At 43.3% G+C, this 26,391-nt stretch overlaps 1 protein-coding gene across 1 annotated transcript; it reads right to left on the reverse strand.

The window, feature by feature from the left end:
* Window positions 1-22,471: 22,471 nt before the first annotated feature.
* On the reverse strand, window positions 22,472-25,439 carry NKX2-8 (NK2 homeobox 8). Its single transcript, XM_027111092.1, has 2 exons — window positions 25,082-25,439; window positions 22,472-24,408 (listed from the first exon to the last, which is right to left on the reverse strand). Exons 1-2 carry the CDS (start codon window positions 25,230-25,232, stop codon window positions 23,852-23,854), a joined length of 708 nt encoding a protein of 235 aa, XP_026966893.1. The 5' UTR covers window positions 25,233-25,439; the 3' UTR covers window positions 22,472-23,851.
* Window positions 25,440-26,391: the final 952 nt, after the last annotated feature.

The raw sequence follows: 26,391 nt of genomic DNA on the forward strand, positions 1-26,391 counted from the left end.
GATAAAAACAGTAGAGACAGAAAATGGAATTTTTTTTTTAAACTCAAGGTAAAGATTTGGCATAGATTGATCTATCACTCAACTAGCTAGTTAGCTAGTTAGCTTCTAGCTAGTTGACAGCTAATGTGCACAGAGATGGGAAAATCAATGAACAAATATACTAAACTTGGTTATTGATCAGGTAATTATCATTTGTTTTATATCTTCGCCTGTCACATATCCCTGTCAGTTAAGATGGCAATTTCATGCATATACTTTACTGATTTTTCTCTACAGGGACCCAGACTCAATATTTCACACAGTGCTGCCTATAATTAAAAGTATTAGAAATTCCTCAAGATGATAATGCTTCTCCACATTAAAGGCCTCTTCAAAGTTATGGCTCAATAATTTTACCTTTTTTTTTTTTTACTATTACTGCTATAGTTTGTGATAGCTTATAAAAGAGAAGATCTTTTGCAGGATGACCAACTGTCCAGTTGCCCAGGACTAAGGGTTTCCCTGACATTCAGGACTTTCAGTGCTAAAAACAGACAGGAGGAAATTTTAAAACAATAAAGTGTTGCATAATTGAGTACTGAATTTTTAAAATCTGGAGCTCTAAACTCATTTTTGTCCCCAATTATCCATGTTATTTAGAATAAAGTAATTTAACAGTTCACCTAAAAAATGAGAATATTAGTGTCTATCTTTTAAATCTTTTTTCATAGGATATAAATATATATTTTTAAGGGAAAGAGAGGTTTCAACTAGCAACCTTATACAGAAGATTCTCCTAGCCCTGACCTCTCTTGATACAATCTATACATTAAAAAGCAAATCACTGAAATTGATGATTCCCAGTGATTACTGAGAATTAGTAAAAATAACCCTAGACAAATTTGAAAAATTTTTGCAGGGTGTGTGATAAAGACCTAACTTCATTTTCTTTTACATGGGAGATGATTTTTGCTGGGACCATATATTAGACTACTCTTTTCTCACTGAATTGAAATGACACATTTATCATATGAACTTAGATCCATGGTTAACTTTCTAATGAGTTCTTTGCCCATTCTAGCTATGTGTCATTATCATACTGTTTTTATTCAAGAAAGCAGGAGTCTTAGGATTGAAGCCAAGCAAAGATGGAATGTGGGAAGAGGTAAGAATGGCCAGAAAAAGGAAAGGGAGCCCTCAATTCCCTGCAGAGTGAACAGATAAGGACTGTGGTTTGGGTAATTATGGCTTTTGATGGCTAAAGAGGAAAACAAGCAGTATAAGGGCAGTGGGATCAGAAAGGAACCAAATATAACAGTAAACTCCATTTTAGGGAGCACGATCTAAGAGAGGTTAAAAAGGCCAACATCTCTCCTTTTTAATCTAATATAAGGATGCCAGGTTACCTAAACTTTATGGAGTCAGCTGTGTGTGGTTGTGTGTCAGCAAAGGGGTGGAGGGAGAATCAGCATTTCTCTTCTAGTCAAGAAAAGACTTGTCTTGACTTTAGTGCAGATTTCGGCCAATCTGTTTCATCTCTTAATTGATATAATACAACTTGAGACCATCATCCTTCCTGAAGAATGCTTTCTGGCCTGCCTAGGGACCTAGGATATTCCGTTACTCATGTCAGACAACAAAAGTGTAGTGTTTTAAGCCACTTTCACCGTCCTGTCAGTGTCCTGCTAAATAACATAAAACACTTGATATCGGTGAACTGTGAACATCAATCAATATAATAATTAGTCCCTGAATTCTACATTATTCCATCCTGTAACACCTAGAGAATTTTCATGTTACTTTAAGTGGTCGTGTTAGCATCAAAGTATGTGTAGAATCCTGAAATAGCTACACCACAGGGGGAAAAAAAAAAGCACCCACCTTACTAATAAGTTGTGCTCTGTGTCCTGCACATGACAGCCCCCTCCACCAGGGGTCTCTAGCTCACTGACATTATCTGAATCTAACTCTTCTTCGGGATGTACAATACTACAATACTAAACCCGTGCTGTCCAATACTATAGCCAAGAATAAATAATGAATAAATAAAATATTAACTTTAAAATTCAGCTCCTCAGTTGCACTAACGACATTTTTAGTGCTCAATGTGCACACGTGGCTAGTGATTTCTATATGGGACAATACAGATAGCTAACACTGCAGAAAGTTCTAGTGGACAGTACTGTACGTAATCCTGTACGTATAATTCATCAATGTAGAAATACAAGTTCAGGATCACACTGTTAAAAGGACAAAGAGGCAGCACCTCTCCTGACCGCCCCAGCTAAGTCTTCAGTATGGTGTTTGAATCGTCCCTTTATCCAACTGGGGTCCTGGGTGGATGATGAAAACATTCTTCATGATCCCATTCAACTTACTCTCCCTGCACAGCCCGCATATTCTATCTCTTTAATAATTCATAGATATCACTCCATTTTTTTCGCTTACGGAGAATATCAGGGCCAGCAAATTGTAAGAAACAGTTGTGGTTAAAAAAAAAAAGAAAAAAAAAAAGAAGAGTCCCCACCTCCGCCCTTAACAGCTAAACAGAGTTGCTGAACTTCTCTGGGCCTGCATACGCTCCTGCATAAAATGAGTGGGGCGACCAGATGTTCTCTAAGACCTAAGACACTCAAGTGCAGCAGGATTGTAATGTGTAAAACTAATCTCTGGCCCATACAAGAGATTCCAATATGCTTAGACTGTGTGAGCAGCTTCTGCCACATGTCACAGATGAGTTTTAAAGTCACAGAATGGTGTGGCTTCAGAACCGTTTTGGTAAATAGCGTTGGCTAAATGTTTAGACCATAGAAGGATAACTATTACTTTTAGTACAAATATCATTTTTCCTTTTATTTAAGATGAGATTGTGACTTTAAGATAACTGTGACCTCAAGAGATAATGCTTATTCCATTCTTTATTGTGAATGTATCACGAGTACATCGCTAGTCAGTGAGAATACAGTATTTCAAAATAATCATGTACTTTATTCCAAGGATCTCAATGACAGACTTAATCTAATGTTGTGGTCATTAAAGAAATAATCCTTCCTAGGTGGCTCCCTGAATTATTCCTCTCTGTAAGATGCCACTCTTTTAATAGATAAAGAGATATCACTCTTTTAATAGAAACATATACATGGGCTCTATTCTTTGTTCTATACACTTTTTGAACAAGCGGTTTAAAAAATTTTAAAGAAAAACATGAGCTTCTTTTCAGGTTTAATGTTGCCACTTCTCTCAAACTCAAGATGAAAATATGTTCGTCCCTGGAGTTTCTCTTGCAGGTAGCATTCAGCCTTCAGTGCGTGGGCCAAACCCTCACCCGTTTGTATGTAGTTCATTGCTTATCATGTCTATAATTCATAGTGGGTTGAATATGGGGAAAATCAGTGATAAAATGGAGTTTAAGGAGAGAAAATTGTGGGCAGGAGGAAGCAGTGATTAAAATGGAAATGGTGGTCAGGATCGTCAGTTGTTTTCTCCAGGTGCTTTGTTGCCAGAAATTAAAAAAAAAACTTTTCTATCAAACTCCACCTGAATTCTTTTAACTACAATGATGCAAAGAAAATACGCGCTAATTATGAGCAGGAACATTATCTATTAATATGTTAATGAAGCAGGTTTGCTAATGGTGAAAGACCTGAATTTTAATAAAATTTTAAGAGCTTCTTGATTACGTGTTTGTTAGTCGATATGATCATTTAAAATTATCTCTAGGTGGCTTTACATGGAATAAAACCTACATTAGAACTGTATTCTAAACAGGCCTTAATGAAGCAGGTGAGGATACCATCTGTGACATAAACACTGTCAGCCAGAAATTCACTTCAAAAGAAATGTAAACTAGTTAACAAGAAACATGTTATCATACCTGCCAGTAACAGCTTTCAATGTAGGTAATTTATTTATGCATTTACTTGCTAATTTTTTCAAACATACTTGCTTATGAAAATAATGGTCGATTGAATTAATGGATACTGCCTTTTAATACTGGAAGGGTTATTTTTAATTAAAAAAAAAAAAACAATTCTAGTGTCCTGTTTTGACAACATCCCATACATAGATGAAAACTGTTTTATCCACCCAAAACCAGACATTGAGAAATAAACGGAGTCACCCAAAATCCAAAGTCAAACCAGAATCAGTATAGAAACCTCACTGATGTGTCTTTATGAATAGGAGAAATTGCGTTACCTGTTATCCAAGATGATTTTGGCATCAAAGTGGCGGCTAATCCCCATCTGCCTCTCCAGAATGCAGGTGAAGGTGCTTGGCATCAATCTCCACTCTGCACATTGGAAGCCTGAGGACCCTTATTAGAGGATGGGCCTGGATTACAAACCAGGGCTTCTGAAGAGGGCGCGCCCGAGGAGGCCGCGCGGAGCCCAAGATGCACAGCCCCAGTTCGATTAGCCGGGGCGGAGCCGCCGGGAGTGTGAAGGGTGTGGGCCGTGGGCCTGGTTGTATCGCTGGGGGGGGTTGCGGTCTGGGTGTGGGCGGGGCCTGCATCTTCCCACTGTGTCTGAGGCAGGGATGAAGCTATCAGTGAGGGAAGGCGAAAGTTAATCCTAGAGTCCTCGGAAGGGCGGCGAAGAACCGCGTCTCAAGTGCTTGAAGCGCCCTTAACGCTGCATGGGCCAAGAATGAAGGAAAGCAAAGAGGCTAGGTGGGTGGGATGAGGGAGGGCAGAGACCCCTTACTCTCCCCTTGTCCCTCTGAGACACTCTGAAGAGAGAAGGCAGCGGAGAGGTTATTACAGGAAATCACTTCCTAAGAAGCAACCCCGTCTTAGAAACGGGAGGTGCTTCCTCCCGAGCAGAGTTCCTTCAGTAAATGTGGCGGGGATTCAACCACATTTCTTGATTTCCCAGGGTCTGTATTGTGATGGTGTCAATGGATCATATTTCTGTGGTAGTTATTGGAAACTGATAATATTCTCCTAAGTTCTTGACAGGGTTTCTAATGAGATTTTCAAGGGTCTCTTTTAAGGTTGATAAGAAACAATTCAAGAAGGCAATTGGCCATTTCCAGGGCTTCTAATTGGGCCCTGGGTGAGTTTCTTTGAGTGCATGCTGCCCTCTAGGGGTTGAAGCACTTGGCAGAGAGGAGGGTTTCAGAGTTTTAAGAGCCTTATTTGTTTGAGGGAATGAAGTGCTTTCCTAGAGTTTTGATAAAAATGATTCACCCTTTTCATCCAATTGTATTTAACCTCTAGAAATATTTTATTTCACAGAAAGTATCACCTATTCTAAAGGCTCTTCTAAATAAAGCAGTATTAGATTCAATATAGTACTTTCTCTTTTTTCAAGAGTCGGTATTTGCCATGATGTGGGGTACGTGGGGACAAAGAGAAAATGTATAGGCATTTTAAAACCATCATACTCCAATTCCTGATTATTCAGTGCAAGAGTCTCTCAGCCTTTATAGGTGGCTTCTCTCAGTAGGACCTTCCACGTGCAGCCACATTAAACTCAGACTTCAATTTTACTGAGTCGTTAATGGCCAGAAGTCAAGAAACAGCAGAAACACTATTTGAACCCAAGTTTTCTTATTCCAAAATCAGTGCATTTCTCATTTTGCCACCAGAAAAAATACAACTGGCCATTGCTTAACTTTTAAACTATTTGTAATTTGACACTTTTCTCTTTATGCTTCTCTGATCTCGTACAATAATCATGGCTTTTGTTTTAAATGAAAGGATTTACAGATAGGTGAGTAAATACGTGACAACCATACATTTTATCATTTGGCAATACATTCATCCAAAACCTCAGTGTTGCTAACATAGCCTAGAAAGAAAACCAAATATGAAAATTAGTATTGTGATATAGGCCAGGGGCCAGAGAGAAAGGCAGGTCCTAAACACTTAGGGAGTGGGCCAGAAAAACTTAAAATAACAATAGAAAACAAAACTAGAGGCACAGGGTAAGTGATAAGAAAAATGGCATAAAATAGTTGAACAGTAGAATTCTGACCTCCTATAGCTGGGGTGCTTCATACATCACAGGAGGACCACTCAGAGAACCCCAGGCCTTTCCAGGTGGGATATGCACCCCCTCTCTGGGGGTTGCTCCCAACTGGACACTTCTCTCCCTTTCCCCTGCCTCACCACCCCTCCCACACTAAACACCACCAACAACAAAAAGGTCAGGGCAGGCTGTAAAACCGTTCTTGCTGCTACAGATTCTGTGTTAGCGGAGGGTGAGTTTGTGGAGTGGAAAGCCACAGCACGGAGAAGGGTAATTCTCAGAGTTATAAACAGCTGCAGATGGTACTTTACACACAGTATGCCCTGTACACACACACACACACACACACACACACACACACACACACGAATAAATAATAGCATCACATCATAAATTTGAAAAGGACTTTACCAATTGGTTTTCTAACCCAATTACCTAAAATGCACAAATCCTCATCTGAGCTTCCCTACTAATCCTCTAAGTTTTAGCAGGTCCTTTTAAATTACATTCATTTAAATCTGCCTTCATCTTGAAATCCACTAGTCCTAGCTCTGGTGGTGCTGGTGAATTTGATAGCAAATATTTACAGTCAGTTACATCTTTCCAAAATTCTGGCTCAATATACATAATAGCAAGGAAGAACCCCACCCCACTCCCACCCTTGGTGACCACACCCTGCCCCATTCCCACTATCTATTCCTAATATATTGTACAGAGTGCATACATACCAGCGTGGTTGCTTTTCTAATGATGGTGTTGACGTTATCAGTGATTTTCACTCTTTTTTCATAACTTCTGAAAATGACTCCTTGAAGTGGAAGAAAACAACGCTGACAAGGCTCTAAACAAAAGAAATCAAACTGTACGGTCCTCTTCTTTCACAAAAGGAACTACTACAGAGGGAGGGGAAAAAAATGTGTTGTTTAATGCTTGAAGTTGCCTTAGAAAGCAGTCTGCCATAACCTTTTCTTTTTTAAAAGGAGCTTCTTTAAGCAAACTAGGTATAAATTGATCTGCGTCTGTGTGTGTGTGTGTGTGTGTGTGTGTGTGTGTGTGTGTGTGTAGAGAAAGAGAGAGACAGACTCCATTGCTCACTTTCCCTGCTGTCTAACTTAATGCATCCTGCTACAATTGCAGCCAGTTCCTCTAGTCCAGACCTCAATCAAATGGACCACAGCTACTCAACACCTCCCCACCCTCCTTCTCATCTCTTTTTCCTTGGTAGGCATTTGAGTAACTTCTTTTTCTATAGAAAGGTTTCTTTAGCCTTTGGGGATTTCTTTCTCAAACCTTTTATGAGCTTAATTATCATTCTCTGGAAAACGTGGCTTAAGTTATAGGTTCAGAAAAATAGAGATGTAATATTCATCACCTCTCTCTAATGCTGAAATTAAAGAGGACTCTCACAAAGTTTACACTTTTTATTGTTTCTTAACAATAATGGGTTGCTCATGACTCACCTTCTTCTGTCAAGTATAGTCATTCCTGTCCTCATTTTAAACCAGCTTAAGATCACAGCACTCACTGTTACTGATGGATGGATTAACTTGTTTGGGCAAAAAGAACTAAGTGACCCAGAGTGAACTTACTGAGAAGAAATTTCCCAAGAAAATGCTGTACTTCTTCTTTCTTCTTCTCCTGGAGACCAGTTTGGTGCCAATTCAGGGTCAGGAATGAAGGTTTCCAATCTCCCCAAACGGTCATCTCAGCAGAAAAAGTGTTAGAAAGCCTGGGGGCACTTCTCAAACCAATGTCTCAGCTCAGACGCCTCAACTGAGGAGGACCTCAATACTTAGAGCTCCTCCTTGCCCCACCCAGGCCTGGTCCTAGAGCGCTGCTGATTCGTTCATCCATATACATTTACATGGATTTCCTGAAAGACCATCATGTACCAAGCACCATACTAAGTGCTGGTACTACAGAGGTGAACACAATTTATATGGTCCCCGTCTTCATGCCAAGTGAAGAAGTAAATAGGCAGTTATAGAAGTGTGGCTAGGGCTGTGATGGGGAAGCAGAGAGTGCCACGTGAAGACGGAGCAGGTCCCCGAAGCTGACCTATATTGGAGGACAGATAGGAAAAAGCTCTCTGAGGAGGGTACGCTTGAATCAAAGTTGGAAGGGTCCTCTGATGACAGAACAAGAAGGAATAAGTGTGAAGAACAAGAAAGAAGAGCTTGATGTCTTTAAAGAACTGGATGAATTAAGTATAATTGCCTACACTGTGTGTGGCGTGAGGTGAGGTGGGAGGATTTGGTGAGTGAGTACAGGGCACTAGAAGGCAGGAGTGGTTCACAGCAAGAAATGAGACTTAATAATAGCTATATCCCATGTTAAGAAGTTCAGGCTTGATTCCACAAGTAGTGGGTAGCCACTGCAGGGTGTTAAGCAGATGAGCAAACATGATCACACATGCATCACATAAACATCACTGTGAATACAGTGTGGAGGAAAAAAAAGTAAAGCAAGATGCAAGGAGGAGACTGCAAGAACTCAGGTGAGAGAAGATGGTGGTCCATACATTTCAGTGGCTCTGCTGCCTGGCCCCTGGACCCAGGACTGGACCAGAGTCTCCATGAATCACTATATCTCCCCTTTCACATTCCCTGATGAAGAAAAATCACTGTGAGGCAGGTTGGTTTGTTACTGTTGTGTATTAATAACATCTTTTATGATTTGTATTTTATGATGCTTTGATATCTTGGGGCCTTGTAGACAGAGGAAGGACAGTCCCTCCCAGGGTTGGCGAATTCCTGGAGATAGCAAGCAACTTGCCTATGAGCATGCCTTCCATATGCAAACTAACCAATCCGGTGCCCATACTCCAAGCCGCCTTCCCTATCTGACTTTTACACTCTAGGAGGTAATATTCCTCTGCTCTAATCACCCCACAGCCAGGTACTGGATGACTAGGGACCACCCCTATAGCCCAGAGCCCACTGAAATTATTCAAACTATGCAGCCCTATGATCAGCTGCCTACCCTACCTTGCTCATTTCTTCCCACAAAAAATAAAAGTAAAAAATAAAGGCGGGCTTCCCTGGTGGTGCAGTGGTTGAGAGTCCGCCTGCCGATGCAGGGGACATGGGTTCGTGCCCCGGTCCGGGAAGATCCCACATGCCGCAGAGTGGCTGGGCCCGTGGGCCATGGCCGCTGAGTCTGCGCATCTGGAGCCTGTGCTCCGCAACGGGAGAGGCCACAACAGTGAGAGGCCCGTGTACCGCAAAAAAAATAGATAAATAATAAATAAAGGCCTTTGCTCATGCTTTCCCCTCACTCCTTCTGCCTCCTGACTGACCCTGGTGATTCCCCATGTGACTCTGTGTGGTGTGGCATGCCCCGCCTCCTTGGAAACAGTAATTAACAAACTATATTTTCAATAGCAATTGTCTCCTGTTCTGTTGTCCTCATCAAACCTGAATAAAAACAAAATCTCAGGTACATTTTAAAACAAGTTGCATTTCACCTAGGTGAGCCCCTTGCTAAGAAAGTCTTAAGAATCTATGACTAATTTTCTTTAGACCTAAAGTGCTATACTTAGTTTTACTTAGTGTTCTTACATGTCACCCTACTTACGTCATCTACGGTAGTTTCGTAAGTTCTGGAGGAGAGTTAACAGTCTTTTGTGAATCTTAAATACAAGTAAATATTAGATTTAGCAACCTGGAAACCATTGGAGGCCTTAATGCAAAGAGTTTCGGCAGAATGGTGCAGCAAAAGCTTATTAGATTAAGTTTACAGGAAACTGGGGGATTTCTCTCCTTTGGCCATGAAGAATTAGCGGCAATAGGAATTACCTTTCAACTGTAAACACCTATAAACTTGATAAAATAGATGAAACAATAGTTTTCAGACATTGGACAGTAGGCAGCGTAGGACTGTGTTCACTGAGAGAAGGGAAACAAATGAGATGAGCTTTAGGATTTCCTAGCTTACCGTTTAGAGCCAGTGTCAGGCCACACTGCAGGGGAGGGGAGCCCAAAGAACCTAACACTCCTACTGAACTGAAGAGAATAAAATCAAAGTTTGAGGATACCAAGATGGCTAGAATTTATAAGGCAAAGTACTGAAAAGAAGAGTGCTTCACAGAGAAAAAGCTCTGAAGATCATTAGAGGAGTCCTCTTGAGTCTTTGGCTGAGTACTGATTTGCACATAAATGAGAGAAAATTCCCCAAGGCTGGGAAGAGTAGCCAGAACAATTCCCAGAGATGACACAATGCTAGAAAGAGTTCTTGTCCTGAACCAAAATGGAGAGATCCCATAACACACTGCTTAGAGTTCTCAGAAGGATCATGCCTTAGTGATGGAACTAAATTAGTTCCCTCCACCAAAAAAAGGCTGTTCTGGACTCAACCTAACAAAGCTTAAAATCAAGCCTCAAAAGGATCAAAATGATCTACAAGTACCTTAACTGGATGGCAGGAAAAAAATCAATAATCTTTAAAGGAATACAACAAAATCCAGTAGCAAATAAAACAAATTCACAATTCTGAATCCAATTAAAAATTACCAGGACTTCAAAGAAGCAAATCAATATGACCCATAAGCAGAATAAAAAGCAATTAATAGAGATGGAACCAAAAATGACAGAGATCATGGAATTCATAAACAAGGACCTTAAAACAAGTATTACAAATCTCACAAATATGCTCAAGGATTTCAAGAGAAGTATAAACTTGATGAGGAAAGAAGGAAGATATATATATATATGTTTTAAAGACCCAAATAAAACTTCTAGAGATTAAAAAATATAATAGTAGGAAAGATAAGTGAATTTGAAGACACTGCAAAAGAAACAAACCAACATGAAGCACAGAGAGGAAAAAAAAAAAAACATTGAAAAAAAGAGAAACACAATCTTAATGAGCTGTGGGACTAATCAAAGTATCTAATATATCTGTAACTGGAGTCCCAGGAGAGGAGACTTAGCGAAGAGAAGGGGACATAAAATATAATTGAAGAAATAAGAACCAAAAAAATCCAAATTTGTTAAAAATTATAAACCCATATAACCAAGAAAGATCAAGAAACCCCAAAAGAATAAACCTGTTTAAACCACTGTAGGCACATCATAATCAAATTGTTGAAATCCAGTGATAAGGAGAAAAATCTTTAAAGCAGCCAAGGGAGAGAGGCATTACATAAAGAGGAATAAAGACAAAGAATGACAGCAGACTTATTATCAGAAACCACATAGGCCAGAAGACAACATAACAACATCTTTAAAGTGCTGAAAGAAAAAAACCTTCAACCCAGAACCCTATATCCAGTGACAATATCTTCCAAACAAAAAGGTGATCTATAAATTCAAAGTAATCACAACCAAAATCCTAGCAGGCTTTTAAAAAAAAATACAAGTTGATAAGGTGATTCTAAAATGTACTTGAAAATGCAAATTACCTAGAATAGCCAAAACAATTTTGAGCAAACAAAAAAAGCAAAGTTTTAGGATTCACACTACCAGACTTCATGACTTACTATAAAACTACAGTAATCAAAAGAGTGTGGTATTGATCTAATATAGATATAAATCAACTGATGTTTAACAAAGGTATCAAAGTAATTCAGAAGGAAAGGATAGTTTTTAACAATGGTGCTGGGACCATTCATCTATGGTAACAGTTGGGAATACAGAGTATAAGGAAACACTTATACTGATAAAGCAACTAAACATCTAGATGAAAAAAAATCAACCTCAACTCTTACCTCTCAACAAAAATTAACTTTAAATGAATCACAGACTTACACTTAAGAGCTAAAAGTATGAAGCTTCTAGAAGAAAAGCTTCTAGAAAAAAAATCTTCATGACCTTGGGTTAATAAAGATTTCTTAGAGCAAATAAGCTTGAATCAAAAAAAAGAATCAATAGATTGGACTTCATCAAGTCTAAACTTTCATTCTTCAAAAAATATCATTAAAAAATAAAAGTGCAAGTCACAGACTTCTGTCCAGAATACATAAAGAACTCTTATAACACAACAAGAATACAACCAACCTGGTTTATTTTTTTAAGTGGGCAAAGGATCTGAAGAGGCACTTCACCAAAGAAGATATTTATGATGGCAAATAAGCACATGAAAAGATGTTCAACACCACGAGTCATTAAGTGAATGCAAATAAAAGCATCATGAGATACCTCCACAGCACACTAGAATGACTAAAATGTAAAAAGACTGACAAACCCGGTGCTGTTGAACATGTGGAGCAATTAGAACCCTCATTCTAGTTGTTACTGAGAATGCAAAGTGCTACAGCCCGTTTGGAAAATAGTTTGGCAGTTTCTTTTATGGTTCAATATATACTTTTATATGACTCAACAACTGAATTTGTAAGTATTTTCCCAAGGGAAATGAAGACTTGTAAATGTAAAATCAAAGACTTGTTCCTGAACAACAAGGTCCTACTGTGTAGCACAGGGAACTATATTCAATATCCTGTGATAAACCATAACGGAAAAGAATATGAAAGAGAATACATATATGTATAACTGAATCACTTCGCTGTACAGCAGAAATTAACATAACATTGTAAATCAACTATACTTCAATAAAATATATTTTTAAAAAGCCATTTTTTAAATAAATAGAGCCTTAAAAGGACTTGTTCATGAATGGTCATAACAGTTTTATTTGTAATAGTAAAAAATTGGTGGCGAATCGTGTGCCCATCAACTGGTAAATTGGTAAACAAATAGTGTGATATGTCAATATAGTGGAATAATACTCAGCAATTAAAAGAAAAAAAATACATAGATCAATCACAAAGTATTATGCTAATTGAATGAAGTCTTAAAAAAAGGCTGCATACTTTAGGATTACGTTTATATAAAATTATAGAAAAGCAAAATAATCGTTACAGAAAGCTGATCAGTGGTTCCCAGAGGCTGGAGGTGAGGGTGGGGAACTGACTACAAAGAGGCAGTGAGAACACTTTTGGAGCGATGGAAATGTTCTCTATCTTAATTGTGGTGGTTGTTACATGATTGCTTACATCTGTCAAAACTTGATGTCAAATAGATAAATGTTATTGTATGCAAATTCTATCTCAATGATGATTATAACAAGAGAGAATGGAAGGAGAGAAACTGAAGATTGTGAGTCTAGGCAAGTATCCTAAGAGTTTTGCTAAAACGGATAATAGTTGGCAAGGGAAGGAGGGTCAAGAGAAAATACTTTCATTGTTAACGTCGAGGAGATAGCAGCATGTTTGTATGCTGATGGGAATGATGCAGGAGAGAGAAAAAATTGATAATGTAGAAGCAAGAGAGCAAAATCACTGGCGTGATATTCTTGAGAAGATCAAAGCAGGGGCCGCTCATCTATGGTAACAGTAGGGAAGACAAAGCGTAAGAGAGCACTTGCTTTCAAGGCAATGATGTGGTGGCAGACGTCTGTGGATGATCTCTCTTCAGGTTACTTCAGTTTTCACAGTGAAGCAGGAACCTGAGCGTAAGGACGAGGGAGGAGGTGGGAAGTTGAAGAGAAACAAAATGGTATGAAACAGTCAAGGAGGATAATGGGAGGATGAATGGTCTAGAGACATCTAGCATGATGGCCTGGCAACATTAAGGGCTCATTTGAGGTTAATGGTCATAAATTTAAAGTCAGACCAGTCAATGTGGTTGTGTGTTTTTCTACAGCCATGCTATGCTGCCTGGGTACAGGTGCAGACCAGAAGGAGAGTTAGATTTAACAAGAGTTATAGTTTTGCCTTGTGTACAATGAAATGGGAGAAGGTCAAGGGGTTGAGGGTATGTTCAAAGGAATGATTATAATGATTGTTCATGGTAGGGTAAGGAGGGAAGGGAGGACATCAAGGAACTGGGCGATAGTGAAGGGTGGTAGGACCAATAGCTTGGAATAAAAAGCCTTAAAGATGTGCATACCACTTCGGTAAGTGATCCGTACTAGGAATTTACTCTTGAGAAATACTGAGGGAGATGCACAATGCCTGAAAGAATGTTCATTTCAGTATTTTACATAACAGTAAAAATTATACTATGTATAATACAATTATATAAATATTGAGAATTGGTTAAATAAATTATGGTCCTAAGTTAAAAACAGGTTTTGTGTGATGGTGTGTTTACCTGTCAGGTAATATGTGAGGCTATGCTGTGGATTTATCTGGAAGTTGGACTGAGAAAGTTATAATCTGACACTTCAAATAACTGTTGTTTGTCCTTCCATTATTCTGATATCCAAATAAGTGGACTTCCTGGAATAATCAGTAATAAGGTAAATGAAAATGCAATTGGTCCTTGCAGAGGTTTTTTATCACCTACAGATGAGTCACAGCAGAAGAGTCTCCATAGGAATAACCTCACACTAAGCAGCTAAACACTGTGCCCTGATGATCACTGCTTATGGCGTCTTCAGAAGCCCTCCTACCTTCCTGTAAATCTGGATGTTGACCATTCTCCCAAATGTCACCAAGAGCATGTGGCACGGGTACTGTTCAAAGTATTGGGAACAGGCATAGTTCTTACTCTTCTGAAGACTATGGTATAAAATATACTTTATGGTATCAAATATCACATTGTGATATTTCTTCTGAAAGTTTAAAGGAATAATTAACATTGTAAGCATGTATAATATGTGGTCATAAATTAAACATTTAAGAAGGACACAAATGTAGTAGATTGTATTATTATTCAAAATATCCACCTTCCTTCCTGCCCAGTTGGTATTAAGCTTGATCATGTGACTTTGCTTTAGCCAATTAAATGCAAGAAGTGATATAGATCTTTTTCAATCAGAAGCTTTAACAGCCATGGTGTGTTCTCTTTCTCCTCTGAAATGTCCTATATAGGGGATTGTTCCTTCTGCCTAGGACTCAGGATGAAAATGAAATGGTGCAGGCTGCAGGGACATGGCACATAAATAAGAAACAAACCTTTGTAGCTTAGACACTGAGATGTTGGGCTTGTGTGTTTTGTAAACAAAACTTAGTCCTAGCTGACTGCTATGATTAACTAAAACAAAGTGAACATAACATTGGATGCATGTCTGTAGAATGGAGTAGGGACTACGTTTATGCACTGCCAACTAGCAGGTGTTATTCATGCATTTAACACTCATATTAATCAAGTGTGGTAGGTGGTATTAGCTCTAGATGATGGTCTAAGGGACTGAGGTGAAAAATAATTTTACACAATCAATGTGACAACCAACATTCAGTTCTCTCTTTCCACATCAAGGATTGCTCAATTCTCAAGTCCATGTTCTTTCCACTCTATCCTACTGCACTCAGAATGAAGGAGTCCTGAGTTTGTTGCAGCTGTACATAGGATGGACCCAGGTGACTTATGTTCCAATCAGTTAGGGAAAGCTTTACAGACAAGGAAGGAGTTCTGCAACTGTAACCATGTGCAGAAAGAAAAAGAGGTAGTGACTTATAGACTAGGGCATTTCTGAGCAAAACATTAGTCTAAAAAAAGTTCTAAGGCAGGAGGACGACGGCTGGATGATGAAGCACAGTGGACTTCCCTGAGACAATAAGAGGGCTCAAAGCCTTAGTGTGCAAAGAGACGTGGGAAGCGAGGAGGTCTTGCTGAAGACCTCCTAGAAAGAGGATGAAGGAAAGTCTTCAATAAGTCATGAGGTTATGGGAAAGAAGAGCCTTGTTAAAGCAGCCATAGATACCTATGTTCATAGGGGTAAGGGTCAATTTAAAGAGAATTAATTTGGACTTTTGGTAGATATTTTGGCTTTTGTCTTCTTTATATGCAATGATGTGCTGTTACCACATCTGTGCAGAATTGGGCCCCAGAGTCCCCATGGAGTCCTTAGTTGTTAAGAAGTTAGAGTTCTCACCATCCTGGGAATCCCTACACCTAGATGGCTAAGATTAGACAAGTTTCGCAGCCTCCCTCTGTTGTCTGAAAATTAGCTGGCTGAGGCATCATATAGTGGCAATGAAGGAAGAAAGTTCATGTTAAACTGCAAAAGTGCCTTTTCAGAGGGATTGGAGGCAACTAAAAATTCTAAAATCAATTGATAATTCCTCTACCTTCTAAGGCTTCACAGACATGGGTTTTGGGTAGTGGAGTTTTCGGAAGTCCACGATTTACCAGAAGCTGGTGAATTACATCTCCCCTGGAAACCGTATTGCCCTGTTTGAACTCATATCAAGTAAGAAACAGCCAGCTCCTCCTGTCTATGTCCTTTTGAATCACTTCACAGTCTGGTTTTTACCTTGTTAAAGGCAGAAATGGTATGATTCCCAGTGCATGACTCTTGGTGCAGGAGACAATCTGAGGCTGCAAAGTAGAGGAAACTAAAGGATAGAGGACGATTGTTCTTTCCAAGCCAATATGATCTGGGTTCTCTTTGTGGTTGTAATTTACAGTGATACAAATGAGATGTATCCCTGCACTTTCAATAGCTCACCTCAATCTCCTATTCATCGTATCACTACTATAATCATGAGAAACCAAATGTCATATGAAAATAAGTATCCTTAAGACCATAGCTTATTTATACATTCCTGTATTTTCCAAATTATTTTACAAAGAAAATATTTTTAGATTGAGAATAACGAACTATCCATCCTACCTGGGTCTGACAAGTAAGACTATAAATTAGAGGTTCTCTTTCTCATTAAAAGAACTGAACATTTCCAAAATCTGCTTCCATCCCACTTATATGTGTATTATATGCATGTATAGAATATTTACATATTTAAAGTTAAAGGGACTGTTGTGGAATCAGGTCGCTCAACTGTTAAGCATACCTGAAGAAATCTGAGCACATGTTCACTTTCCTCTCAATCAGTGACAAGTTAGGTGAAGAAGATTCTTGTAACGTTTTCTGGAAAACAAAATCCTGGGAGCTCCATTTCATTCTATTGGTTGCCTCTGCTCCCACACACCCCCAAACTGATAAAATGATTAACCTTATCTAAGATAATATTTCATCCCCAAATATGGAAAATAAGAAAATCCTACTCTATCTCTACGTTTTGACTTGAGTTAAATACAAAACGTTCCCTACAGTGAATTAGGAGCGCCGTTGATCACTTGGCCAGATGGATGACTGAATCCATCAGTGTGATTAGGCAGGAAAAACAGTTTCTCAGAAAAGCAGTCACTTTCTCAGAAAAGCAGAAACTAAACCAGGTTTCTTTTGTCTTTTCCTGGTGTTTTGTGTCTCTTGCTCTGAATTTCAGTTTTGTGGTTAAAAAAACCAATGTTTCCTGTCATTTCACTGATACTTGTTTGACTGTCAGACCCTGATACGTTACAATGACTCAGGGTTGCCTCTGGTTGAAATTTACCCCCCAAGAGGTAATTTAAACCTAAACAGATAACTTCTTTAGGAGGAAGCACTGCTTGAAACACTAGCCTTGAACAAAGCTGGAGAAGAAGGGTATAACAGACATCTCAGGTGAGAGATTCAAGGGCCCTTTGAATGGATTGTTGGGCACTTTAGTCTCTGGTTTAATTTGCAAGCAGCTTCCACTCCTCTTCCTAGTGCATTCTGCCAAGTGTCCTGTCCAGCCCCTAGGAAAGGAGAAGGAGGGGGTAGATGGTACTGCAAGAAGAGAAGAGAGACAGTCCAATTCAGAGCTTGTAGCTGGGGAAATGCATTTGCAAACCTGCTGACTCATAAAGGACCACCCAGTCAGAATGCAAGGGGACATGAAGCATGACCAAGGTCCCCTTGACATGTTCTTTCCATAACACCCTACTCACAGAAACTATACTGAAACTATGGCAGCTTTTGAAATTACATGACCAAAATAAAGACCTAGGGATTTTAATTGGTCCATAGGGCAGGGTATTGAAGAGAATATGATCTTCTGCCTCTAAATCTGATGTTACTTTTCTGGATAAACAACAGGAACTCTCTGCTGGACATACTTGGGAAAACTAAGAACCCCTATGCTTAAAATTTGGGGGAGGATGTGTGACTGTTTAATAGCCTAACTGATTCTTCCTGGTTAAAACACCGCTCTGTGGATCAGCATTGAAGGGAATACTGTTCACATCTTCAGTGAGCTTAGAGACTGAGTAACACGAATGGTGGGAATACAGGAGAAAGGGGAATGTCACATACCTTTGGTTATTAGTCTGGGCACGGGCATTGGAGGGGAGTTAGGGGCAGAATTGGACTTCTGAAAATAAATCCACTCCCAGAAATGATGATGAGTGACCTGGAGGGATACAATTTCTCATGCAAATTTTGAATACTAAGTGATACAATCATATCCATAGAAATGATCATGCCCTGTGGTAAGGACAGTACTTCCTTAGCCTTCCAAAAGCTCTTCTGACTGTCTGTTATTCATTGAACAGATAACCTGCCTAGACTGGTTAACTGAAACTCCCAGAACAGGTAAACATGGTTAACAAACAATTTAACCATGCCGAGTCCATAGTTATCCTGCCTGGGCATTCTATTCCTAAGTCTAAAATGTTTTAAAGGTAGTGAAGTGCATGTGGGTTGAAGAGGCAACAATTAATTGTGTTAATGCAAGAGAATAATAAACAACTAAACACCATTGTTAGAAGGGAAGGTATAGGTTAAGCTGAGCTCAAGTAACTTCCAACCCATCAGTAGCACATTATCTAAGATTCTAAAGTGCTAAATTGGTCAGATAAGAGATGTGTTAAGATGTAAGATCCTCTGAACAATGAGGAAAGAAAATTGAAGTGAAAATTGCTATCTCCAACCACAAGAGACTTAAGTGAGATGAAGTAAAAATGTTTACAAGAGAAGAGAGAGAAAATATGAAGAGGATGATATTTAATAATAAAGATAACACTAGAGACATAGGAAGGAAAAAGATGACTGGGGAAAGGGCTAGGGAAGCCAAAGTCATAAAGTTCCCCAGGGATCTGGGCTTTTCCCCAGGGATCTGGGCCTGGGGGTTGGGAAAGCTTAGAGGAGCTTATCAGAGTCAGCAGCAACCAAACGCTCAGTGGACAATTGGTGTCAACGAAGTGGCAGCAGATGCTTTTCTGGAAGAAGAATGGTGGAATGATAGTCACAGGAAAATATTGTGACCTGCAGAAGTGTGTTTCATTGAGAGCTGAACAAGAATGCACACAAACAGACATAGGGGAAACACAGAGGCTGTGTCCAAAAGCTGGAGGTATGGTAGGTAGATGGAGAAGGAGGGAGGGAGGAGAGAAGGGTAGAGACAGACCGAGAGACACAAAGATGCTAAAAACATGTCTCTCTGCCAACAAACACATGAAAAGATGCTCAACATCACTAATCATTAGAGAAATGCAAATCAAAACTACAACGAGATATCATCTCACACCAGTCAGAATGGCCATCATCAAAAAATCTAGAAACAATAAATGCTGGAGAGGGTGTGGAGAAAAGGGAACACTCTTGCACTGCTGGTGGGAATGTAAATTGATACAGCCACTATGGAGAACAGTATGGAGGTTCCTTAAAAAACTAAGAAGAGAACTACCGTATGACCCAACAATCCCACTACTGGGCATATACCCTGAGAAAACCATAACTCAAAAAGAGTCATGTACCACAATGTTCATTGCAGCACTATTTACAATAGCCAGGACATGAAAGCAACCTAAAGCAACCTGTCCATCAACAGGTGAATGGATAAAGATGTGGCACATATATACAATGGAATATTAGCCATAAAAAGGAACGAAATTGAGTTATTTGTAATGAGGTGGATGGACCTAGACTCTGCCATACAGAGTGAAGTAAGTCAGAAAAAGAAAAACAAATACCGTATGCTAACACACATATATGGAATCTAAAAAAACAATACTGATGAACCTAGTGGCAGGGCAGGAATAAAGACATAGACGTAGACAATGGACTTGAGGACACAGCGGGGGAAGGGGAAGCTGGGACCAAGTGAGAGAGTACCATTGACATATATACATTACCAAATGTAAAATGGATGGCTAGTGGGAAGCTGCTGCATAGCACAAGGAGATCAGCTCGATGCTTTGTGACAGAGGGGTGGGATAGGGAGGGAGGCTCAAGAGGGAGGAGATATGGGGATATATGTATACATATAGCTGATTCACTTTGTTTGTTGTACAGCAGAAACTAACACAACATTGTAAAGCAATTATACTCCAGTAAAGATATATATAAAAAAAAGAAAGCTGGAGTATCTATCTATACCACTATGAACATAAAGTTAGGAAGGATTCCTAGAAATAAAGGGAAATATTTCATAAGAATAAAGGGTCAATTTATCCAGAAGATATTCTTTTAAGATGTTTTTTTGATGTGGACCATTTTTAAAGTTTTTATTGAATTTGTTACAATATTGCTTCTGTTTTCTGTTTTGGTTTTTTGGCCCCAAGGCATGTGGGATCTTAGCTCCCCAACCAGGGATTGAACCTGCACCCGCTGCATTGGAAGGTGAAGTTTTAACCACTGGATCGCCAGGGACGTCCCCAGAAGATATTTTTAAAAATCTAAATTTATATAATCCTTTAATAACACTGCTCAAAAACAAAACAACAAACATGTCTCTTACAGAAGTGTCTATAAGGTAACCAAGACTGTCAACTGGGAGAAATAAAACAAAAAATGGGAAATAATTCCCACCATGTGGTTAAAGGCATGAGATCTAGAGCTAGACTGCTTGGGTTCAGATCTCCTCTGTCACTTACTAGCTGTGTGATCCTGGACAAGCTACTTATAACCTCTCTGGCCTTCAGTTTCCTCATCTGTAAAGTGGTAACAGTAGTACCATCTTATGGGGTTGTTGTGAAGATCGAATGAGTTAATATAATTAAAAAATTTAGAATATTGCCTCATACACAGGAACATCAATAATGTTAGCAACTACTGTGATATCCCGTTTCTGTGAGTGGCCTTAAGCCATGTACGGTACTTTTAGCATGCTTTCCCATCCTTCCAGACCATCCATAAGACAAGTTTATGATGGCTGGGTAGTATACATGCTGTCGCCACATCAAGATTCCAATTGCCCACTTTAATGGCAGTTTACAGGGTGGCTTAAATGTGGGCAGCCGAGGACAACGATAACATTCTGTGAGGTTTACAACTGCTTTGCACAAGTCACTCCTACACATTGAGCCTCAGTTTCTTATCTGCAAAATGGGTGTGTTATATATGCCATGCATAAGGTTTCTGCGAGATCAGCTGTGAAAGTGCCTAGGACAATGCCTGGGACACAGTATGTTTCAATAAAAGTTTGCTGAGTGTGAATCTGCCTTGTGATATTGGTGATGGGTGACAGGTATGAAATAGTCTCATCTGGGGAGGGAGATTCTCACAGTGTTCACAGCTGCTGGGAGAGGCCTTGGGTTTAGCTTCTCTCATCAGAGCCCTGGAGGAACTGATCTTTTACATCAGAAAGGAAATTGACATTTATTATTTCCAGCTTATCACAGGTGTGAACAGAAGATAAATGACAGCCTGAGTCTCAAAAACGGGTGGGTGGTGATGGCAGTACATTAATAACTCTCCCCTATGGCTTTTCCTCTCTAAAGGAAGGGGCTTAAAGGAAAAGGAGCAAAAGGAAGTGGGTAACAGTGTAGACATGAGGGATCCTGATGCTAATGCCATAAGAAATGTCTGCCCTTCTCCTGCCCAGGACACAGGCTGGATTGCTATGGCTGTGACCACCTCTCTGGAAAGCAAAAAAATGGTCTTTCATATTGGTTAGACCTCTGGGTGAATTTGGTTGAGGACATGCTCTCCCAAAGAGCCTCCTGGGAAGAGTCTCTCCATAGTCCAGATCCCTTAGTCCTATGGGCCTCATGTTTAATAGACTCTCCCTGCTTTGCATACCCCAAGTCCTACTTTCTCTGGAGTTCCAGGAAAGAAAAGGCCAGAAACTGAACAGGTGGTGATTTTGCACTTTCTCTCCAATAATATTTAGGTCTTTGTCACCACCAATAGCAGAGAACGAGCTACAAATCTTTACCTTCATTCTTGGAGAAACACCCTTTCAGGAGGGAGAGCAAGGAAGAGGCAAGCACCCAGCCAGCTAACGGCAGGGACACATTCTGAGCCTGGCCTTCTTCAGAAATCTTTCCCTCCTTTTCTTTCCCATCTGTTCTGCCAGGGCTAACTGGGAAGTCCCCAGGGCAGTTTCCAATATATGTCTTACAACCTCCAGGCTCCCACACCAGCAATCATTTATTAGAAAGAGGTTTTATGATACAAATTTGATAATCTCCCAGGCACACTGGCACTGTTCTAATTGAAGTTGTAAGCCCATGAAATTCAAGCCCTTTGTCTTCCTGAAGGCCACAAGGTTTAAAAAGATACTATTGTCCACCCTAACACCCACTACATTGTCACCAGGGACTGATTAAACAGAGTCCTGAATCGGAACAGTGCGGATTTTGTCTAGGTCCTTTTCAGGCCTGACAATGCCCTTTTCAGTTCCCAAGACAAAAGGAGGTTTAAGGATCGAGATTCTTCTAAGATAACCGCATCCATATGGAAGGCAAGGTGGCCAGCAGCTGAGAGCCAAACACCCCTCTCCCTTCCCCCTCTGCCCTCCTTTCTCTCTCCACCCCCCCAAAATCCCAGGTGATAACACTGCCTCAGCTACCCACCCCCTACCTCCTCCTCCATTTCCTCCTGGGACCAGAAAGCTAAAGCCCAAAAAAAGACCCAATGCCTACTCCTCATAGACCTCATCGAGCCCTTACTCTCTCCCCTGGATCTGATACCCAAGACTGCTCTTTTCACTCGACTCTCCCTTCAGTGGCTGGCAGAGAGGAAGGTCCTCACTTCTCTGAGAGAGTGACCACTGCACTGCATGGGAGGCCCTGCGGCTACTGATACCGAGGGGATACCCAAGCGAAGAGCAGTTACAAGCCCGAAGAGTAGAACACTAGGTCCCCCACCCGGGTGTACACTGGGACCCTGGGTGAAATGAGCCCGACCAGCGGATCTCACACCTATGTCAGGCCCCCAGGGCTGTCCTCCCTCCGCTGGCAGCCCCTGAACTGGGTCATTCCCCGCCACCTTTTAATTTCTTCACCGCGTCATCCACTCCCCATCCCACCCTGGCCGGGTGTTACACCAAGAAGAGGCAGAAAATCACAGCTGCCAGCCAAGTGAGGCACGCGCAGGCTCAGCTGGGGGTTACAAGATGCCCGCATACTCCTCGGATCCCTGAGACCTCACTGCCACACTCCGGAAACGAGTGGCTAGCAGTCAGGCCTGGGCTGCTCCCCGGCGCCGCACGCTCAGCCCGGGCCCCGCTGGCACTTCTCCGGACAATCCTAAGGGAGAAGCTCATTACACCCTCTCGTCGTTATGCCCTGTCGTGGCCGACTCGGTTGACCTTTGGTGTTAGAAGCTCCAGCAGCTCCGGGAGCCCAGAGGGGCCTCCGTCTCGCTTCGGGGGCACAGCCACCTCCCGCTAATAGGTACCCCAGGGGTGCCTCTGCTTTCCCTTCCCCCCTTCCCCCCGTATCTTCCTAAAGCCGTGTGGGGACTGCGATCTGCCCTTCGGCCCAGCTCGGGGTGGGCCTTAACTTGGCCGGTCAAGGAGTGGGCCGGCGCCCCGAACTCTGGTCGGGAGAGCACAGCTCCCACCTTCGTTCCCGGCAGGCACACAGGGGGACCCAACCCTACACATTTTATTCTCGCACCACAAAGAGGAAAAATACTCTATTTCTTTTAAAATACGTCGCTCCCCATACAAATAGCTATTTTTAAATGTACAAATAAGGTTCAAGCAATAAAATCTAGCTCTGGGTCTGGCGGTCGAGGGAAGAGGAGAGGGGGTATCTTGGCGAGAGTTCCGGGTGCGCTGTTTGATGAGGGCGGGGCAGGGGACCCCCGCGTCGAAGGAGGAGGGGCCCAGGACACGCTCCAGGTCTCCGGCTCTATCCCTGCTCCGGCCGCAGAGCGCACCCCAAGTCCGGCGTAGCCCCAGGTGCCCGCGCCCCGCGGCTGCCTCACCAGTTCCAGGAGACCAGGGCGGGGGGCGCTAAGTGCTGGTAGGCGGGGAAGAGGCCGAACGCCGAGCCGGGACCGAAGGCCGTGTAGCCTGGCAGAGGGCAGGCGGCTGCCGGGGTCGCGCCGCTCTTGTCCCGGGCGGCGGCCGTGCCCACCTCGCCACTGCCGCCGCACGGTTGCCCGTCGCGCACCAGCACGGGCACCACCACGCGGCGCAGCAGGCCGGGCGCGGCGCGAACCTCGGCTGCCGCTGCCAAGTCGGGCGCCTCCGCGGCTCCCGGCGCGCGCGCGCGCTTCAGCTTGTAGCGATGGTTCTGGAACCAGATTTTGACCTGCGTGGGCGTGAGGCGCAGCAGGCGCGCCAGCTGCTCGCGCTCTGGCGCTGACAGGTAGCGCTGCTGCCGGAAGCGCCGCTCCAACTCCAGCGTCTGCGCCTTGGAGAACAGCACCCGCCGCTTCTTCCTCTTCTCGGCGTCCGAGCCCGGAGACGCAGGCCGAGCGGACGGCCGCTGCGACGAGTCCCGCGGGCTGGCCTCTGGGCTGCTCTCGTCCGAGGCTAGGGACGCAAAGGAGACACGGCCTGGTGAGACGCCGGCCCCTCTGCGGGCCGGCCGCCTCTCGCGTGCGGGCGCCGACCCACTCGCCCGCGGCTTTTGGGATGAGGCCGTTTCCTTCCCTGGGCCCATATCTGAACACCCACCTCTCCGAATACGATAACCTTTTACACCACAACCTGGGATCGCGCCCCCAAAGAAACCCACCCCGCGTTAAAACAAGTCGGCCCTGGTCGCTGCGCTGGCAGACGAATTCACTGCAAGCTGCCTCACCAAAACGGGCCACTTCCAGGTCGACTGCACTGCGGTTTGCCGAGGTTTACAAAGCCCTGAATCCAGGCTCGCCAGTACTGCCCATCCCAAACCGAGGCCGGGAGAACGTGGCCACTGTTTCAGGCACTTAAGGGCTGTGTCTTAAATATTTAAATATTCTGACCCCTAGAAACAGAAACCCAAATCCCGGGCGTTAGTGTCAGGCGCAGGGATCTGATCTCAAGATGTGCCAACTGGCATAGGGGTTTGAAGAGGACAGAGCCTCTGGGACCGACCGACACTGAGGAAACCCAGACCCTGGGCTGGGGTTTCCGCTTCCCAGCCCTGCGAGGGCCGGGGGCTTGGCTCTGCGCTCCCCACTTCCCTCGCCTCCACCCCTGCCGCCGTCCACCGCTCACTCACAGGGGTAGTGGCCGCGCTCCGATTCCAGCCAGGTGGCGTAGGGGCCGGGGGCGCGTAGCTCGGGCTCCCGCCTCCGTAGGTGCTGCGCGTCCTGCTCCGGTAAGTCCAGGAGACTGCGCACGGTGAAGCCGAGGCGTCCAGAGGTAGCCATGGCCGAGGAGGAGAAGGAGGCGGGGGCAGGGCAGGCTGGGAACCGAGGGGCGGCCGGGGACGCCGCTCCTATGGGTGGGCGTGAGAGGCGCACGCCATGCACTGGCTGCCGAGATATTAGGGCATCTACCGTGGAATCCCTGTTTATATAAACAGCTCTTCCCACCCGGGCGAGGTCCGGGACTCCCGAGTGTCAAGTACCTGAATGCGTGCGGGACCAAAGCCCCGGCGAGCCCGGAAGGTGCCACCTCCGCCCCCCGCCCCGCCCCGTCCCCCGCCCCTCGGGCGCCCCGTTACCTCCCAGAGGCGGCAGGAAGCAGCCCTCCGCATTAGCGATTCTGTCTGATTAGCCCAAAGTGGGGACAGATAATGGGGATTGTTGCCAAAGAATAACATCTTGGGTGGCGAGCAGTGGCCACCGACCGCCGGTCCCAGCTTCCTCCTCCTCCAGGGCTGACGTCGGGCCTGGCCCCGCGGGGGCGCTGGGAAGGGTGGGGGCGGCATGGGTGGGTTTATGAGCACCCAGGAATTTATTCCCTGTTTGCTTTATTCCTCGAGCTTGTTTGCTGGAGCGTTCGTTTCCCGCAATTATCCGGAAAGTGATTTACAAGACGGCGTTAAACTCTGGCGGGCTCTCTTTTTCTTTTTGGTGGGGCCCGTCTGAGGATTCAGAGGCGAGAAGTTTCAGGCGGGCACAGAGGAGTGGCTTGGACCCGCCGGCGTCTGTGCCGAGGGTTTTGAAGGCCGCTAGGAACCTCCCACACCCCAAACGTCTCCCACAACTTCAGGGGTGGTGGGGAAGGGCTGGCAGCATCCGGGGGGCCCCAGCTCGGCGCCGGTTGCTCCAGACCAGCAAAATGGAGGCGGAATTAGGCCAGACTGTTCTCTCCCCAAGTGCTAGCCTCGTTTTCCTCCTCCCGCCAGGTGGCTGGCTTTTGCGGGGCCAGGCCCCCCCTCTAGGCCCCATGGGCGACGGCGTTTCCAAGGGCGGCCTACGAGGGCGTCGCTGCCTCCTTGGCGTCGCCAGGTCCCCTGGCGCCCCTTGTGCGCCTGGGTTCCGTAGCCTCAGCGTTAGGCTGGGGGCTGGAGATACAGGCCTCGGGTGACTTGGGCTCTCTGCTCCGCCAAAGCTGCCCGGCCTGGTCTGGTAAGGGACCGAT

This window comes from Aethalodelphis obliquidens, unplaced genomic scaffold (assembly GCF_003676395.1).
Source record: "Aethalodelphis obliquidens isolate GAN/ISIS:26980383/991018 unplaced genomic scaffold, ASM367639v1 scaffold10, whole genome shotgun sequence".
NCBI classification, from domain to species: Eukaryota; Metazoa; Chordata; class Mammalia; order Artiodactyla; family Delphinidae; genus Aethalodelphis; species Aethalodelphis obliquidens.